The 19929-nt window shown below is 45.8% G+C and overlaps 1 protein-coding gene across 4 annotated transcripts in view; it reads left to right on the top strand.

Annotated features, from left to right (window-relative positions):
• Positions 1-19929, top strand: part of Katnal1 (katanin p60 subunit A-like 1) — a 57585-nt gene that overhangs the window by 20862 nt on the left and 16794 nt on the right. For 3 of the 4 annotated variants that reach the window (XM_006504829.4, XM_006504828.4, NM_153572.2), the window contains exons 4-9: positions 3578-3740; positions 14031-14158; positions 14519-14624; positions 15639-15797; positions 16552-16678; positions 19294-19428. In XM_006504829.4, coding sequence (XP_006504892.1) covers positions 3578-3740; positions 14031-14158; positions 14519-14624; positions 15639-15797; positions 16552-16678; positions 19294-19428 — 818 coding nt within the window. The remainder of the gene's footprint in view (positions 1-3577; positions 3741-14030; positions 14159-14518; positions 14625-15638; positions 15798-16551; positions 16679-19293; positions 19429-19929) is intronic. The other variant, XR_868674.3, reaches the window with a different exon arrangement.

Here is a 19929-nt window from a genome sequence, read left to right as displayed (position 1 = left end):
CGTGGGGCTTGCCACAGATCCCACCGACAGCTGGTTGAGCACTTCATCAGAACAGTGCGTGCCAGGTCAAGCTCTGCCGCAGCCCTCGGAAGGCAGCGCCTGAACAGGCTAGGAAGGACTCTTAGGTCATACATAGCTCACCAAGCCAGATGCACGCGCTTGCTCGAAGAAGACTGGGGGGGGGGGGGCGGGGGAGGCTTCTGAGCAGCTGCTAAGTAGCAAGCCGAGTCAGGACTGCCTCAGGATTCATGGCAAGGCCTCCCAGGCAAGCCCAGCAATGGCAGAACCTGCAGGCAGCTGTAGGGGCTGGGCTCGCTGATGGTGAGCAGAGGCTCCGTGCTGGAGCAGGGTCTAAAAAGCTGGACCACAATGACAGTCACTAGATAGCAAGCACAGCTGCCAGCAATAGGAACAACCCGTGTGCTGAGAGGAGAGAGAGTCTTGTTTCATTGTCTTGGCCGAGGCCCTTGGCCGATGCAGGAAAGACATTTCTGCATACACAAAACACACAAATAAATAAAGCAGAACTCTACCCAACCACTTCCTATCTCTTCCTCAAAACAGAAAACAGTAAAAAGACAAGCCTGGCCCCTCCCGAAGAACAACAGCAAGCTTCCATTGAGATACTAAAGGCTTGGGCTTTTATTTTATTTTCTGTGCTAGATGTTGACCCCAGGGCTTGGTGTGTGCTGGGCAGGTGCTCGCCTACTGAGCTGACCCCAAATGTGCAGTGCTCTAGACAGCAATTTATCCTTATGCTTCTCATTCTTCACCAGTCTCTTCAAGTTCTTTTTCCCCTTTGGTTTTGGTTTTCTAAGACAGGATTTCTCTGGGTACCCTTGGTTATTCTGGAACTCCGTAGACCAGGCTAGCCTTGAACTCAGAGATCTGCCTGCCTCTGCCTCTGCCTCTGCCTCTGCCTCTGCCTCTGCCTCTGCCTCTGCCTCTGCCTCTGCCTCTGCCTCTGCCTCTGCCTCTGCCTCTGCCTCTGCCTCTGCCTCTGCCTCTGCCTCTGCCTCTGCCTCTGCCTCCTCTGCCTCTGCCTCCTCTGCCTCTGCCTCCTCTGCCTCTGCCTCCTCTGCCTCTGCCTCTGCCTCTGCCTCTGCCTCTGCCTCTGCCTCTGCCTCTGCCTCTGCCTCTGCCTCTGCCTCTGCCTCTGCCTCTGCCTCTGCCTCTGCCTCTGCCTCTGCCTCTGCCTCTGCCTCCCGAGTGCTGGGATTAAGGGTGTGCAGCACTACCACCGGCTGTCTCTTCACAGGTTTACTTGATTGGTAGACTGTTTAAGGGACTAAGAATGTCGTAGAAGCAATAGTGTGATACAACTTCAGTTTCCAAAGTATCTTCTGGTCATTTTTCTATGACCTCTTCCTCAGTTCCTCTCACACTGCTGTTTGTTTATTTCTGTCTTCCCTGGGGTCAGCAGCATCACTAGCTGTGTACTAAAACGGCTCTCCAATAACTGTTGAACTAGACTACACTCAGGATGGAGGTGTCAGTGCGGAGCCTTAGAGACGCCTGTGCGGTTCTCAGCAGCACCTGCGAGGTTCTCAGCAGCTGTTCTTATTCTTAGCAGAGCCCAGCAGTATGAATATGCAATGGGCTTTTTTGTTTTGCTTTTGTTTGTTTTATGTAATGGTTACTTTCCTCATGCCTGTGACAAAATCCTAATGAGGAATGACTTATTTTGACTCAGGTATCTGGGGATTTCACATCATCATGAAAGTTAAGGCATGACCACAGGAGTCCAGGTAGGCAGAAGCGGGAGGCAGCTGCTCATGTGACTGGCCAAGATGTGTAGACGAGATAGGGCTGCACTCCAAAAGCATCAACACACCCCAATCAACACACTCCCATCAGCCAGGCCTCGCTTCTTAAAGGTTCCACAACCTTCCAAGGCTGTGCCACCAACCAGGGACCAAGTGACACATACCCATAAGCCCGTGGGAGTCTTTTTACATTAAACCATAGCATTAGCATTGCATTAGAACTGCAGTGTCTTAGTGCTTCACTGCTCCTTGCTCCATTTCACTGTTCCTTCATCCAGTTCTCGTCTTGTCACATACACTATTACTGTGCTGCCCTCTATGAGACCAGGAAGGAAACCCAGAGATGAATTAAAGCCCTAAGCCTGCAGGGCACGCTGCAGCCGTGGGAAGAAGGAAGAGCTGGGGGTGCGGGAAGCACGGAGGGAAACTGACGTCCTGGGAGGGGGTAGGAGCACGGTGGGATACTGATGTCCAGTCAGGAAGTGGCTTCCTGTGGCCCTGAACTCAGAGCAGCTGTGATTACATGCACTAGATCTTCACAAGACTGAACCCTTCAGCACCCTGTCATGGGAGGGGGAGGGGCCCTAGGACCCCACTCACCCCCCATTTAATAGACTTTCAGTGGTGTAGCCATTGCTCAGGTGCACATGGTCCTATGACCAACTCTAAGGCAACTCTTCTATTGGAGCACACACACACATGCACACTGGGGGATGAGGGAGAGAGGGAGGAGAGGAGCTAGTTTGAAAGAGCACAGGGGTTAGTGGAGAGCAAGAGGGTGATTAATGAGGGGTGTGACCAAAGCACATTATGTACACGTGTGACAATGTCACAATGGATCCATTAGTATGTATAATTAATAAATGCTAATGAAAACATCAGGAAAGGGGAGAGAGCTAACATCCGCTTCCCTTGAGTCTAGAGATGGGGCAGTCACTGTGCTATTGAGAGGAAGAAGCCGTTGCACACAGGATCAGAACAGCCACAGATGTCATGCGGGGCGGCAGGGGAAGGCAAGGAGATGGGATGGATGGTTTGAGAAAGGAAGCGATGAAGTGATAGAGCCCCCACCCGGAGTGCTGCGCCCAAGCGCTGTGCCGAGAAGCCCCAAGGCTCAGCCTTCCATGGTGGAAGCCAACAAAATGTGCTGCCGTGAGCACATTGGTTTCGCGTCTGGATTTATTGAAATTGCTACTCACACCTGTAGTTCTATCATCATTTTTGACACTCACTAGCCGTGGATGTATTTTCCCACATGAATGGCTTTGTTTATAAGAACGTCGGTGCTGGGCCCTGCCATTTGTAATTTGCATAGTGAGATGCCGACCTCTCCAGCACAAGTGGAGAATGTTTTCTTGGTTATAAAGAAGAAAATGAACTACACAGCCCCACCCTTTACTGAAAAGGCTTTAGCTGTTTCTAAGTTGACTCTTCCTGATTTGAGAGTCAGTTGAGTGCAGCTGCTGAGGTTAACAGGTGGACGCAGGTGCCCTCTGTTGGTGGTAGTTGTTACTTTGGCAAAGTATCCATGTGTGTCACCTATATTTAATAATTGTTCCAACCACTCTACGGCAGGGGAAATTGTGACAGTCTCGTGAGTAATACGGCTTTGCATTCCTTGTCTTTGATTAATTTTTTTTGTTTGTTTGTTTGTTTTTCGAGACAGGGTTTCTCTGTATAGCCCTGGCTGTCCTGGAACTCACTTTGTAGACCAGGCTGGCCTCGAACTCAGAAATCTGCCTGCCTCTACCTCCTGAGTGCTGGTTTTAATTGATTAATTGTTATTTAACTGTCTTTTTTTTTTTTGCCAGAGCACCCCCTCAAATCAGGCGTCCAAATCGCGAAGTGAGGCCTCTGCGGAAAGACGTGGGGGCAGGAGCCCGGGGACTCGTGGGCCGAGCACACCAGATATCGAAGAGTGACAAACCTGCAAGTCGGGACAAGGACTATAGAGCAAGAGGGAGAGATGACAAGGCAAGGCTCTGATTCATTCACTCGCAGTGGAGCTTTGGTGGAGACTGGAGCTGGGGATGAATCCTCAGGGTTCCTCAGGGTTCTTTATATTTCAAAGGCCACACTGCAAGGCACATAATGTCAGAGGGGTAGTACGCACACACAGACACACACAGACACGCAGAGTTACAGATGTGTTTGTTGAAGTATGTGCGCGCACACACACAGAGTGGGATAGCAGGCATATTTAGTTAAGCAAATGCACACACACACAGAGTGGGATAGCAGGCATATTTAGTTAAGCAAATGCACACACACAGAGGTTCTCAGTGTATTAGTAAAGTGGACCTTTGTGGATTACACAAAAGAAAGGAAGACCAGGAGTGACCCTGGCCCTGGGTCCCCTGAAGGCTCCATCCATGAATGGTCCATGAAACAGTCCTGCTCCCCTTTCAGAGTAAAATCTAAGGTACATGAGTGCTCCAGGCCTCTCCCACTGAGGGGTGGAGTCGGGAAGACCCGCCCTCCCTCATCCACCATCGAAGGCTGGATTGGACTTGAGGAAGGAAACCTGCCACTGAGGCAACCTAAGATTTTACATGTGACTCTTCAACGGAGGACAAGGCGGGTGAACCCGTGGCAGCAGCTGTCAGAGCCACACTTGTTCCTCCAGGGTTATAAATGACTTCTCATTTACAATGTTTCTGAGTAATTGTCTGTCTTACTCTGTCAGTGACAAGCTGAGTACTCAGACTATCAGTGGAAAATCAGCCTTTCTTATTTCTACGGCTGACGAGGAGGTAGGAGAGCTACTCTGAGTCACCACAAAAATAAAAGGAACTACTTTTAAAAACACAAACACAGAAGTGTCATGCTACCTGAAAGGTGTAGTTGTCTCTGATCTGATTATCACAGCAGAGACTAGAGTTTCCAGGGCTGCTTTGAAAGTAAAGATGGAGAGATCACAAGGGCTGTTACAGACTCCCTTTTCAATCATGAGATTGGCAGGTGGCACTAACATAATGAAATGAACTAGTCCAGAAATGAGACTGTATTGCCTAAGATAAAGATAGTCTTAGCTTGAGACTATTTGGTTAACTGAGTGTGCAAGCATGTAGTCCTAGCAGCCCCTGTCTGGGGCATGACAAGGTGTTTAATGCCAGAGCTGTTAAAGCACACGTGGAGGGCACAGAAGGGCTTATCTGCTTTTTGTTCCCTGTGTTGAATCCTACCTCTCTCCCCAGTAAGATCTCACTTTTAGGCTCAGTGTGGTGGTGCACAGCTTTTATCCCAGAGCCCAGGAAGACAAGCAGGCAGAGCTCTGTGAGTTCAAGGCCAACCTGGTCCACATTGTAACTTATACCCTGCCAGAAAAATAAACAAAAGAAAAAATTAGTTATATACATATGTTTGTATAATCTCATAGTCTAATAGATTATTAATTTGTGTATAGAATTCTGAAAGTTGCTTCTATTACTTTATAGGTCTAAAAAATGAGGATAAAAGAAATGTATCTTGGGCCCATTAGAGGCTCAGCAGGTAAAGGCCTTTATGATAAATCACATCCTGTCAAGGGTCCCTGCATATCAGCTTTAGCTGTGTTTAGGACTGCACTGTGGAATGCCACGTAGAAGCAGTGGGAGCCGTGCTCTCCCCAGGGGCCGTGGCTTTGGTGTTGCTCTGACACTTTGGAAGCTGTGTGTGTTGGTTTATTCGGTCCCTCCCGTCATCTATGAGCACAGCCTGTGTCCTGCTAACAGCTGATGGTGCTGTGGGCTGGGACTTGCGCCCAAGTTTTAGATCACGATGTGACACAGTGTGAAAGCTTATTTTAATTATTTTTTAAATAGAATTCAGGTTAGAGTAGGATGACTTACATATCTCAGCATACTTCTATATTGACTTTAATTTTCCAAAAAATACTGGTAAATTTTGTGAGAAATTACATCCTTTTTCCCCCCATTTCTTTTTAAACTTCTGATAGGCTTCAGACTAGGTCTAAGCATACAGTGCTGTTGTTTGTTTTTTAAATAAGCAACAGTCATTTTGCACAACGATTTGCTGTTGGGGCCATATTTCTTTTTAACCCTGAGGGCCACAGGATTGTCCACATAGCTAGTATGTAGCATAACTTATTAGTACATTTTATTAGCTATGTACTTTGTTAGTCATATAATGAATATAAATGAAAATATAAACTAATAAAGTGTATCTGGCTGTCATCCCAGCACTCAGGAGGCTGACACAGGATGTCATGAGCTTGGTGCCATTGGGCTACAAAGTGAGACTTGGTCTCAAATAAAGGACTCCTGACTGTCATCTGGTTATTTCTCATTGCAGACAGGAGTGGCACAAGCAGCTAAGCTGTGCTTTTAGTGTTATTTGAACGTACCCAGTGCCTTTGGACTGTTTGGAATGCTATAATAAAACACTAGGTCATTTTATAAAGCTGAACCTTAGGCAGGCAAAGGCATCTCTAGGCCCCATCTCTTAATGGCAGCGTACTGGAGACTAGACTTTGACTTGACGGTTGGAGGAGCCTGTATGTTCAGACTATATAGCACATGGAAAAACTGAATTTACCATATTATCATTTAAGCTTACAGTCAGTATAGATGCATGCTGAGAAATGTGAGTTAGCCTGCTTTAACCTGGACTCTGTTTAAAAGGATGTATCTCTTTAGCATGAGATAGAGGAGCACTGGTCATCTTCACCAAGAATTAATCGACAGTAAGTTATACTTTCACAATTCTGAGAATCAGAGTTTTATGTAGAAATAACAAATGCTTTTTTAATTTAGAAAGGATATACTAAAAGTAAATATGAGTGAGTAGAAGAAATATTTTTCTGTTATCTTAAAAATAATTATGTTAGAAAGCTCAGACTCTAATGCTAGCCGTGTTGCCTTAGCTAATTTGTGGTTAATGAGCAGTGTCCTGCATGATCCCAGGGTCACGGTTACGAGTGCGTCTAAGTGAAGTTCAGATTAAAGGAGGGCCAGTTACGCTCCCAAAATTCCCTGCTCAGTTACTTGACCTAAAGTGCATTGTCTCATTACCCTGTATATAGCAAATGGCCATGGTGAATGCTGTCCTTGTTGTGTTTAGCATCGGACACAGGCGTGGAGGGACACTGGAAACAAGACTGGACCATTCTGTTTCCAACCTGCTGATTGATGAACACAAACTGTCACACATGAACAGTGACTTAAAAAGTGCATAGGTCATAATCGAATTATTTTATGAATGGTCATCTCATGTGAGGTGCTGATGTGTGCTGAAGAACTACTTTTCTGGAAAAAAACTCATGTTCATATGTAATTCAGGCACATGCATGTTCACATGTGGGTCCATGACAGACATGCTTGGCATAAGGCACATGTGGCCATTTGTCCATAATTTAAAGAAACACAGGTCCAGTGCTCTTGGTGGACTTTAGAGAACACTCTCGCTTGCTGGGCCCACTCACATCCCTGTCCCCTGTGATCGCGGCGGTGGAGGGATGCTGTGTAGCCATGGGTGCTGGCTGGTAACTTGTTTTCTTTGCTAAGATGGTAGCAAAGCCGTGAAAGGCACAGGATCTTGAAATTTGGCTCATCTCTCCATGACTTGTGCAACACTGACAAACAGAACCATTTTCAAGTGTTGGGAGAATACTCAGTTTTGGTGGGTTTTTTGTTGTTGTTGGTTTTTAGTAATGTAAAAACAATAGAAACCGCATGTGTGTATATGTGCACGTGTATGTATGGTACACATATGTACTCATGTGTGTTTGTCTAGGTGTGGGTGCCCATGCATGTGTGTGCCTATGTGTGGAGGTCAGAGGTTGACCCCAGGTGTCTATCATTCGCCACCCCACCTATGGAGACAGGGTCTCGTGCTGCCCCTAAGCTGGAGTTGGTGAGGCCGACTGGCCAGCATGCTCTGGGTCCTCCCCTGGGATTACAAGTGGCACTGCCACCACCCAGCTTTTTACCTGGGTGCTGGGCATCTGCACTCAAGTCTCCTGTGCTTTCATATGTGTGTGTGTGTGTGTGTATATATATATATATATATATATATATATATATATATATATATGTGTGTGTGTGTGTGTGTGTGTGTGTGTGTGTGTGTGTATGTATATATACACATATATATACATACATATATACACACATATGTATATATATGTATATGTATATGTATATATATATATATGTATGTATATATATATATATATATATAGTAGCTCTTGATGAGGTTTAAATGTGTTTCCCAACTGGCTTATAAAATTCTTGAAAATATAATAATTGTCTATTATAAACCAAAAAGATAGTTTCTGCAGTAACCCTTGTACCTTTCTTATCATAAAATGACCATCCCAGGTCAACAAAAATCACTGGCTTCTCAGAAGTCAGAAGCCGTGGTCCCAGTCTCTCCCAGTCTCTGCTGCTTCCTTCTTTCCTAGGGTGACCAGCGCTCTGTGTTATGACACCTTATGAGTTAGTAGCCCCTTGTTTGAGGATGCTACTGTTTTGGGGGATTCGTAGCACCTGTTTTTAGGAATTGGATTTTTGATTTTTACCTTTTTGTATTATTTTCTTTCTCTGCTTAATATGTTTATAAGATTTCTCTATGCCTTTGCTGATATTGTTAGTTAATTCTTATAATTGCACACTATCGTGCACAATTAAAAGTTTCCTTGTGTGAGTAGATTTTTGGGTTGTCTAGTCTGGAACTATTGAATAGTGCCAATTTGGATCATTTTATTCTTCTTTGGTGTGCATATGCATCAATTTTTAGTAAGTGCATATTAGGGGTATGTAACCTAAGGTTTTTCAAAACCTACTTTAATAAGGGTTCTTAAATGCTTCAACCTCCCTTCTAGCCAGCCGACCAAAGGTAGGGGAGAAAGGTTAACAGGACAAGGAGTAGAAGCAGGTCTTTGGGACAATTCCAAGCACGAATCAACCTCAGCAGTCCAGTCCAGTCGGCAAACACCACACATGATTTGGCATGAGTTTGTGCAGCAAGAAGCAGCCAGAATACCATGAGAACTTCTTTGGCAAATTTCTCTCTCTGAAGTTATAGCTTGCAAGCAGCCATCAGTGAAGACCAGCAAAGCGGCGTAAGGCGAACCAATGCAAGAGTGCCCTCCACTGTCTATGGGTTTATATCAGGTGCCCTCTCACAAGACAGCTTCCAGAAAGATATCACGTGTCTGTTCACAGCAAAACATCCTCTCACGTGTCTGCTTCTGTAAAACATCCTCTCATAAGACAGTTTCCAGAAAAACATCACATGACACTACTGAGTCTCCAAAGAAACCAGAAATGTCCACTTAAGGGGTGGGATGGTGGGGTCCTGGGAGATACCTAAGTTAGACATTGGGAGGTCACATCACATCATCAGACAGTTTTGCAAGCGGGTGTTAGCAGTTTGCACTGTGACTGGCAGAGTAGGAGGCACAGGTCTCCACACCACTGTCAGTGTTCAACATCATTGTCATCGTTGGTCTCTTGAAGGGGCCATGGTTTTACAGGAATATTTACTGTGTGTTGTATGAATACTTTATAACTTAGGAGACTGGAAACTTCTTTGTGGCTATTTTTCATCAGTGGGGTATCTTAAGGACCCTCTTATTCTGGTCTTCTCACATTAAACAATCTATCCATTTTCATATTTGTAATCTTACGGCATTTTTTATCTCTATAGCTGTGGCTGAATTGCACGTATGTAGAGGTTGGCACTATTTTTTTTTTTAAATCCACATTGGATTTCTTTTCCCATTTATGATCTTGGTGTCTGAGAGATGTGCTCTTGGGTTATGGGGAGGTTTTGTCTCACCTGTGTGTTTCCCTCAGGGTGAGCACCTTTACTGGGATTCAGCCGAGCTCCGTGAGCATTCCTCAGCTCTTGATTTTAGAATTTGTATATTTTTGTTGAGCTTTTTCTCAGTTTCAAGGTTGTCAAGTTTCCAAGGGTTTGTGATCTCTGTTTAAATGTGGTGTTTTATAAATGGGAAGATTGAATGTGAAGTCTTAGCAACCATATTTCATTTATTCCTCCTAAACCTCATGAGCACTGAGGTCTCAGTCTTTTTGCTTCATTGCTGTATTCTGTGCCTAGAACAGAGCCTGGCACACTAAACCTGCTCATGACTATTGTGGGAAGAGTGTGCATATTGGTGAGCACAGAGCTTGCTGTGGATCTGTTGCTACAATCCTTGTATCCTGATTGGGCAGTGTAGGGCGCTGCACCCACGTCAGTAAGTGTGCTCTGCATTGTCTGCCTGCGTTACTTTGTGGGGCAGTAGGGCTCCGGTGGGCTGCAGGCTGGCGTCCTTGTCTAACGTTTCCTGTGTTTGTTTCTGCTGTGGGGTGGAAGCAGCCCCCATGTGCAGCAGTGTGCCCTGTGAACAAACTGGCTGCAAGCCCAGGCCCACAGCTAGAGTGCCTAGGCCGCTGTTGCCGCTTGGACGGGCGGCTGACTTGGTTTGCCAGTTTCCTCGCTTCTTGAATGTGCTGATATGTGCTAGGTTCCCAGGGCACCAACACCGTGAGCATTGTGGATGTCAGCTGCTAGACTGACCTGACAGTGGGAGACAAACAGAGGCATGAAAAAGATTATACAGAATTAGCAGTTTACAGAAGAGATATTGGAGCTGGAGAGATGGCTCAATGGTTAAGAGCACTTGTTGCTCTCCTAGAGGACCTGAGTTTGGTCAGGTAATTCACAATCCTGTGACTCCTGCTCCAGGAGGATCTCATGTCCCTGGCTTACACACACACACACACACACACACACACACACACACACACACACAGACACATTTAAAAACAAAAACAATTAAATATGTATAATTGATATATTGAGGCTGAGAATGTAGTTCTTTGATAAGAGTGCTTACCCAACCATGGATGTAATTAATCTTGACACCAAGAAAAAGAGGAAGGAAGGGAGGGAGGGAGGGAGGCAGGGAAGGGAGGAAAGAAAGAAATGATACGTCTAAGAAATTTTGCATTTGTTTTTATCTACTGAGTCCAGGCAGCAGAGGGTAAGTTGGACATGGGAGAAGCAACAGCTTTATAGAAAGAGCCACAGGCCGTCTACAGCTCGGAGATGTTCGGGTGACTGTATGTAGTTCACTGCCTGACTAGAAAGGCAGTATCTTTGTCAAACAGGACACGCTGTCAGAAAAATCCTATGTTGATCTGAAACCCGCCTCTTCTGTTGCTTCCTATCGGCCTCCGCAGTAACAGCAGCCAAGGGTGGTGGTTCCAGTAGTAGCTCATTGGCTTTCGTGGCCCACATTTCCCGGAATCCTCCTCCACGTGGTGTGATGTGCGAGCCATTTCTCAGCTGGTCATTGAACAATGTGTCTGTAAAATGCACGGCACAGAGCAGTAGCTGTCTGTGTCTTAATCACTCAGTCCCACAGTGAGAGGAGCTGCAAAGGAAGATGCGCATGCTATTTGCATTTGGGGACAGGCTGTGTCAGTCACTGACTGCAAGCTATAAATATTTGCTTTGTCACTTAGAGCCTCATTTTCTTCACATAGAATAAGAGGCACGACTCACAAAAGATCCTTACGGAAGTTGTCTTGATTTGAATAATTTAGAAATTAGTACAAAGAAGCTAACTATTTTGCTTTAGGGAAAAGAAAAGTGTCTATCAGCCTTCACACTGTCAAATGGTTGCTAATTCTGACCTTAGTGCTTCGTGCGCAAATCTAAGGAAAGAGTTCTGAGGTCACTCTGTGATGTTCCAGTCTAGTGTTCTGTAGAAGACCCCATGTCCCAGATGTCAGCTTCATTGCTTGAAAGCTGTCTGTTTATTAAAGTAGTGCAGCTAATGGACTACTTCTGCTCAGGCACACGGCGTATGTATCAGCTCTCCCCGCCCTATTTTATGTTTGTGATAATGACACTACTCGCCCACTTTCACGGTGATTCTGCTGTAGCCTCAGAGTTCTCCCTTCACCATCTTGCTTTGACTGGCCAGGTCGTTCAGAGGCTCGCACCGACTTCTCTGTGCAGGAAAGGGTTTTACTTGTTAGATTCCTCCTCCTTCCCATCATCCTTTCCAGCAGTAGCCACCAGGGTTGTCTGAAGTGCAGGTCAGATCGGATGCTGCCCGTTTCTCCATCCTGTCCTCAGTCACGTCAACAGCTCGGCTTTCCCACGGGGGGCTGGATAGGTGCTTAGAGAGGGCCACAGTGCATCCTCACCCTGCCTGGAAACCGTGCTAGCAATCCGATGAGCTGTCTGATACCTGCTCACATCTGCCTTTGGACAGTCCCACGATTCCCATTTCTTTGAGTCAGAGATGGGGCTTTTCCTTCCTCTTGGTGTGTATCGAGCCAGCCTCGCCTCCCTGTTCTGAGGGCATTTGTGTGAAAGTGAGATTTGAACTTCACTTTCCATGTGGCAAATCTGAAATCACAAAGTCGGCCCCTGTTGATGCTCTCACTACCTCGTTTCGAGCATACTGGAGAATGGTCATAGTGTTCCCAGGGTTTGACTTGCGAGTGACTCATAGCCATGGCCTAGCCACGTCGTAAAATGTGATCCGAGACAGAACTTGTTTTAAGTTGGTTGGTATTGTTTGTTGTGTTGTTATGCTAGGAGCTTGTTTTAATAGAGTCAGTTTTAATACCTGCCACTTTTGCTACAAGGATATTACTAAGCACTTGACCTAGCCCTAGCACTAGTCTGCCCAAGTGAGCAGGTCCTCAAGATGAGGTCACCAACACACTGTTTGGCCATTTGCTCGGAGGCTCAGATGATCAGGACATTTGCCACAGGAGCCATTTGGTTCTCTTCTGGTACTGACTGCTTCTTTGTTTACCTCAGAAGTGAAACTGGAGAAGTCTATCATGGTCTGTTGTCTCCTCACTGGACCCCTTGCCCTTCATTTTTCTATCAGACAGAAAGGGGCTGATGCTCTTGAAGGGGTGTGGCTCTACACATTAAAGCTGATCTTGTGGTTGGAATCCCTGAGAAATCAGAGCATCGTCACATTCACCACCTCAGCACTGCAGGACGCTTGCAGAGTCCTGCAGCTCATAGAATAGGAGCCTAGAATTTTTTTTTTCTTAAAGCCACAATATTAGCAAAAGGACTTAGGACAGACTAAACTTTTCTTTAGCTCTTGATTCTGTGGTTGAAAAGGGTCCTCTAAGCAGTGGGTCTGAAAGGTCCTGAGCAGAAGGAGGCGGGAGAGCTGGGGTGGGGGTTGGGGCTGGATGTTATGACTGCACTTGCTTGGGGCCATGCTGAGTAACTCTGTGATAGGGCCCCAAGAGCTGTCCTGAAGGAGACCATTGAGTCCTGTGTGGTGACTCAGTAGCTGGGGAAAGCTTGTAAGTGCAGGAAAGTCCCAGGTCCATCTCGCCTGTAGCCTTTGTACTGGCTGCTTTGGGGGATCTGTCAGCTTGGCCATTCACTGTGCTCTTTAAGCAGCTCAGTCAGCTGTGAAACTGGAGAACCGAGGAAAGGGGCTGCTTGAGGAGGCAGGAAGGCCTGAGCTACATGTTCTGTCCCAACGTTTACTGGTAAATGGAGCCGGACTTAGCATTTACATTTAATTTTAGTCAAAAGGCTGAGAAGTACCAGGCGTGGTGGCGCATGCGGCAGAAGCAGGTGGGCCTCTCTGAGTTTGAGGCCAGCCTGGTGTGCAAAGCGAGTCTAGGACAGCCAGGGCTCTGTAGCAGAAAAGCAGAGAAGCCCTTAGTTAGTTGGCTTTCCCTGTTTTCCTTATCCACAAAGAAAGGAAAAGCAGTCGCAGGGTTGGGTGTTACATTAAATGAGCACCGTGTGAGCTGTTCTGTCATAAGGCCAGGCAGTGCTCAGTACCTGACGTTCGCCTTGCACATCAGCAGTCTGTTCTCTAGCAGAGGTGCAGATGCTTTGCATCCAGGGAGTCAGAGGCAGGCTAGTGAACTCTTACCTGGGACTGTCCGCCAAGGAGTGTAGCTGGGAGGAGGATTACAAAGCCTGTCCAGTTGAGACAGGTCTGCTGAGTTAAATAGGGTGGGATGGCATCTAGGCAATCAGAAGATAGCATTTTAAATAGCAAGAAAATAGTCTTTTAAAGCGGTTCCTCTGGACAGGAATGTAGCTCAGGACTAAGGTGCTTGCCCAGCATACACATACAGGCTCTGGGTTTCATCCCAGCCCCATAGACATGTGGACCCACATGCACACATTCGTATATATACACGCACACATGCACATGGGCACACATTATATATCGAAAGCTTGATGATATCAGTTATGATATGTTATGTTGTCACTGGCCATAACTTCTCTTACTCACACCTCCAGGCAAGGAAAAATGTGCAAGATGGTGCAAGTGACAGCGAGATTCCCAAGTTTGATGGCGCCGGGTATGATAAGGATCTGGTGGAAGCCCTGGAGAGGGACATTGTGTCCAGGAACCCTAGCATTCACTGGTGAGTGAGCGTCTTGAGTTGTGGTAGAGAAGGAAACTCATCCTAAGGGTGGGTTGCTGTGGGTCTCCTCTCCTCCCTGGTCTCCTGATGACGCCTTTGTCTGTAATACCCATCCTGTCAGCGTCCAACCAAGGATGCTTTCTATGTTAACTTGCTGTCGACACACTGATAGAGTTTGCTCGCTGCATAATGTGTTCTAATTAATAACTCCAGGATGTTCTCGCTGATCATTTTCATATAGTAAGGATCACAATACAGTCTTACTATAAGAACAGTTTTGTAAGTAAGCAAATTTAAAGTAATAACCTGGCCTTAAGTCAGAGGTGTGGCTTGAATAAGTGTGCAACTGTTCTTCCAAAGGGATGACATAGCAGACCTGGAGGAGGCTAAGAAGTTGCTCCGGGAAGCTGTTGTCCTGCCCATGTGGATGCCTGACTTTTTCAAAGGGATTAGAAGGCCATGGAAGGTGAGCATGTCTGGCAGTCTTGGAGTGGGGATGCTTGGGTAACCAAGGGCAACACTGCTGTGGACCTGTGTGCTGGCACCAACAGTCGGGCGACCGGGCAGCTCACATTCACCTTCACACCTGGCTGGGAATTCGTAGTTGAGATGCTGCGGCTGCATAGCAAGAGAGATGGGCTTAAAGCAGAGAGGCTGCCATCTTCAAAGCCATGAGTTTCAGGGGCTGAGATAGAGGCTAATTTTTAAGAACGTTTGGATGTCTTTTTCTGTAAATATAGTTAAGCAAATTAAACTGTGTCTTTGTGTGTGTGTGTGTGTGTGTGATGTGTGTAGGAACATGTACACAAAAGTGCAGGTGACCCCACAGACCAGAAGAGGGCATTGCATCCCCTACAGCTGGAGAACAAGAGCTCGTGAGTCTTATGTGGGTGCTGGGAGCTGAGTGCAGCTCCTCTGCGAGAACAGCACACTGTCTTCACCATGGAGCCATCTCCTGGGCCCCAGGACAGCTATGCATACTTCCAACATGCCAAGATCATAGATGTGAGCCAACTTCCCACAAGCCAGGATCATAGACGTGAGCCAACTTCCCACACGCCAGGATCGTGAGCCACCATACCTGCTCAGACCACCAGTTATGAGCTTTTCTCTGGCTGCCTCTGACCCGAGAGAGACAAGGGCTGGCTTGTTTCCTTATTTGTTTGTTGTTTGTTTTTTGAGGCAGGGTTTCTCTCTGTAGACCTGGCTGTCCTGGAACTCACTCTGTAGACCAATCAGGCCCTGAACTCAGAAATCCGCCTGCCTCTGCCTCCAGAGTGCTGGGATTAAAGGTGTGTGCCACCACACCTGGCATTCATCATTTTCTTGATACACTTGCTAAATGCACTGATCCCACCATGACAACAGGAGAGTAAATGGTTTAGTGGGCATCCTCACGTACACTGGTATTATCAGATGATGGTAGTTTTTGGAAAGCATTTAAATATAGTGTGTTGTTTAACTCATCTTGAAATTTCAGGGTGTGCTGATGGTTGGCCCCCCAGGCACTGGTAAGACTATGCTGGCTAAAGCGGTTGCCACTGAATGTGGGACAACCTTTTTCAACGTGTCCTCTTCTACCCTGACATCTAAGTACAGAGGCGAATCTGAGAAGTTGGTCCGACTGTTGTTTGAAATGGTAAGTGATTGATGCTGTATGCAGATTTCTAAACACTGTCTGAGCATGCGGTTCCTCAGAATCCAGGTCTGTCCCTTGTGATCTTCTGAGAGCAGGTTGGGCGGGAGGTGGGGGTGTTGTACCAGTTATTGACACATCATTCACAGTGGACTTTATGGGATTCTTGGTGTGTCTTCAGTGGATCTTTCTCTATGAGATGGAAAGGGGCCCTCTGGCCAGTGAGGGTGATTGGCAGTTTGGTCATTTAGCACAAGGATAAGACAGAAGACTTTAAAAGTCAGCTGGAGGCAGATCTGTCATTAGTTATTGATTTATTTAAAATTGTTGCCAGGAGTATTTTTTTTTTCATGATGGAAGTTTCTCACCATAAAACAAGGAAGAATTGGCAGGCATGGCGGTGTCTGCCTTGGGCAGCAGACAGGTGGATCTCTGAGTTTGAGTTTGAGGCTAGGCTAGTCTACATAGCCACTTCCAGACCAGTCAGAGCTACACAGTGAGACCTGCCTCAAAATAATGACAAATAAACAGTAGAAACATATGAATCTCTGTGTACCTTTCACTCAGCATCACCAACTATGTAAGTTTTATTTTTGAATTGGCTGTTCCTAAAATAATTGTTAGTGGTGGCACTTTTAATAGACAAAGATTGCCACCTTCTTTCACCACTATTTTAGAAGGAAAACCAAAAGCTACTTAAACATACAGAGCACTTTACGAGATCACTGAATAGTGGCTTTAACATATTCTCCCCAAGGCTAGGTTCTATGCCCCTACCACGATCTTCATCGACGAAATTGATTCTATCTGCAGTCGAAGAGGGACGTCTGATGAGCACGAGGCAAGCCGCAGAGTCAAGTCGGAGCTCCTCATCCAGATGGATGGTAACTGTCACATGATGAGTGTCTCAAACTATCCATCCTTCTCAACTTTGGGTTCATGCTCTGAAAGTTCTCAGTGAACGGGTCCGAAGGCAGCTGTGACTCACTTTTAGTCACTCGCTCAACCACCCACTTGTTCCTGCATCCTAAGTATCCCTGGATCCTTACAGTGAACCACGTACAGGCCGGGTTCTAGGTTATGGAGCCAAGGCCTACCGTGCCCACCAAGGCTCTAAAGGTGTGCCTGGGCCTTCAGACCACCGGAGGGCTCTGCAGGGGCTACACAATTTCAACAATAACACCAAGGCACATTTTCTGGTTTTGCTTTAATCCTCTCACAAGTAAGTAGTAGAGTATTCCAGGGTTAACGAAACCTGGGAGTGTCCCAAAGCATGGAGACAGAAGCAGAGGGAGAGGGCAGCTAGTCTCTTATTTACTCAAACACTGAGCCCTCTGAAAAGTCTTCCAGCCAAGACTTGGGAAGTTTTGAAAATTATGCTTTTCTTTCAAAAGATATGCTGTTTATCTTAATTAATGAGTCATGGAGCCTTATTTTTTACAATGAGTTAATACTTTGAACAGTCTGTCCGTTTGTCTGTCTATGTATGTATGTATGTATGTATGTATGTATGTATGTATGTATGTATCTATCTATCTATCTATCTATCTATCTATCTATCTATCTATCTATCTACTTCCCTATCTGCTTACTTATGGTGCTGGGGCTAGAAGCCTTGTGTCTGATAGGCAAGCACCACTGAGCCAATACCTAGCCTTCTTATATTTTGGTTTCTAATGGCAAATATTAATAGATACAGTCTACACAATGATAGCCCTTTGGAGTTCCAGAGATTTTTAAGAACATCAAAAGTTCTGAGACAAAACCTTTGAGACTAACCAGTTGCTACATCAGAGGCAAACAGCTGCCTAGAAAGTCACACAGTGGTCCCCTCTCTGGCAGAAGGGAACTCTGGGTATAGGAGTCACAGTGGTCAGGGCTGCAGCTTGAGAGGCCCAGGGGCTTTGATGCACTGGCTAGAATTGTCCAGAGAACAAGGAAAAGCATTTGGGGAGTCATGAAAGAGAGTTTGGGGTGCAGTACTTCCAGGAGTCAGCTCACTCTGGTAGTTGTGTGAGAGACAACAGGCTGTTTAAACAGTCCGAAAGAAAAGATAAAAATGTGTCTAACATATCCAGCAAGTGTTGTTTCTGATAATCCACCATCTGTGGACACCCAGTGTCTTGGTTACTGTTCTGTTGCTGTGAAGAGACACCGTGACCAAGGCGACTTACAAAAGAAAGCGTTTAAGTGGGGTCTTGCTTACAGTTTCAGAGGGAAGTCATTCCTATCATGGTGGGGGTGCCTGGCAGGCATGGTGCTGGAGAAATGGCTTAAGAGCTCACAGCTGATTTGCAACTTGGGCTGGGCTTTTGAAACCTCAAAGCCCACCCCCAATGATGCACTTCCTCCAAGAAGACCACACCTCCTAATCCTTTCCAAACAGTTCCACAAACTTCGGATCTTGCAGTCAAACATCTGAACAAATGGGGACCATTTTCATTCAAACCGCTACACTTAGGATAGGTACTTAACATCACATGGTACACAATGCCAGGCTCTTAGAGACCAGCAATGACATTGTATGCCAGGACACCTGGCCCTCACTCAGTCCATTTCAGTGTCTGCTTATATATGAAAGGAAGGAATATGTTTTATTTGGGAGGAAAGCATAACAGGAAACAATATATATTTAAAATTGGGGCCAGGGCATAATTGAATACTCATTTAGCTAGCAGGATTTCATTCAACATTACTTATGGCTGTTTGTTAGTTGGAGAAATTTATTCCTCATAAGAATGATTTAAGAAGACATTTAGTAGTGACTTATTTATTATACATGTTGAACTGGGTTGCTTGAAATCTACTACTTTGATAATCATGTTTGTGAACTTATGTATGAAATGATATTTCACAGTGCATTGCCATGATCCAATTGTGTACTCTCAAAAGTTTTTTTTTTGTTATTGTTTTGTTGTTGTTTTTGAGATAGAGTCTCTCTGTTTTGTAGATCTTGCTGACTTTGAACTTTCTACATAGACCAGGCTGGCCTTGAACTCACATAGATTCACCTGCCTCTGCCTCCCAGTCGCTGGGATTAAAAATGTGCACTACTACGCCCTGATAAAAGTTTTAATCCTAAAACTATAATTATGAAGAAGCAGACAATATTTTCTCTGATCATAAAGCACTATGCAGTGTTTCAGCAGTTCTTATTGAGAAAGCCAACTAAATTACCAACCCTCCCCCCAAATAAATCAGGAAAGAGGCAGTTTATAGGGAAAACATGAAAGGATGAGTGGACCCCAGACTCCGAGTCTTCGGAAGCAATATGCATGGCTTTCTTACAGAAAGACTGGAAAGAGTCCTGCCCTAGGCTGTTGGATTCTTCGGCTCCTTAGTTTTGTTCTGTGCTGATGCATGGTTTTGCCATGCCGCTATTGAAGTCACAGAGGCCCCACCAAGAGCTGTGGCTAACACTTAGAGATGCCCGCTGAGGGAAAGGATTTCAGTGGCCATCGGCGTGACACTGACACCCCTCCCTGCTCTCTGTGCCCAGGAGTTGGAGGAGCCTTAGAAAATGATGACCCATCCAAAATGGTGATGGTCCTGGCTGCTACGAACTTTCCGTGGGACATTGATGAGGCTCTGCGCAGGAGACTAGAGAAAAGGATTTACATTCCTCTCCCGACAGGTATGATGCCTGCCTGCTGTCATTTCCTGTTAACCCTTTTCTTTCTTTCTTTTTTTTTTTTTTTGTTTTGTTTTGTTTTGTTTTGTTTTTCGAGACAGGGTTTCTCTGTGTAGCCCTGGCTGTCCTGGAGCTCACTCTGTAGACCAGGCTAGCCTTGAACTCAGAAATCCACCTGCCTCTGCCTCCCGAGTGCTGGGATTAAAGGCGAGTGCAACCATGCCCAGCGTCTGTTAACCCTTTTCTATTTATTTAAGTCTGCATCACTAGCACTTTGTTTGAAGACCTCTGTGGTCCGAGTGATGGAAATAGAGACCATGTGACGTCCTCTGCATCTCAGGAAACCCAGCTTCAGAGCAGTGTCTGTGCTGATAAGTTTGGTACCACTTGAGTTCTTACTTTAAAATTGGGTTTCACTAACTCTTATTTAAATCTTTTTAAAAAGTTGTCTTAGGTACTTTGAAAAGTGCTTTCCTCTTGAACGTTGAAGTTTTCTTAAGCTGT

This window comes from Mus musculus, chromosome 5 (assembly GCF_000001635.26).
Source record: "Mus musculus strain C57BL/6J chromosome 5, GRCm38.p6 C57BL/6J".
NCBI lineage: Eukaryota > Metazoa > Chordata > Mammalia > Rodentia > Muridae > Mus > Mus musculus.
This window is presented reverse-complemented; position numbering and strand designations above follow the sequence as displayed.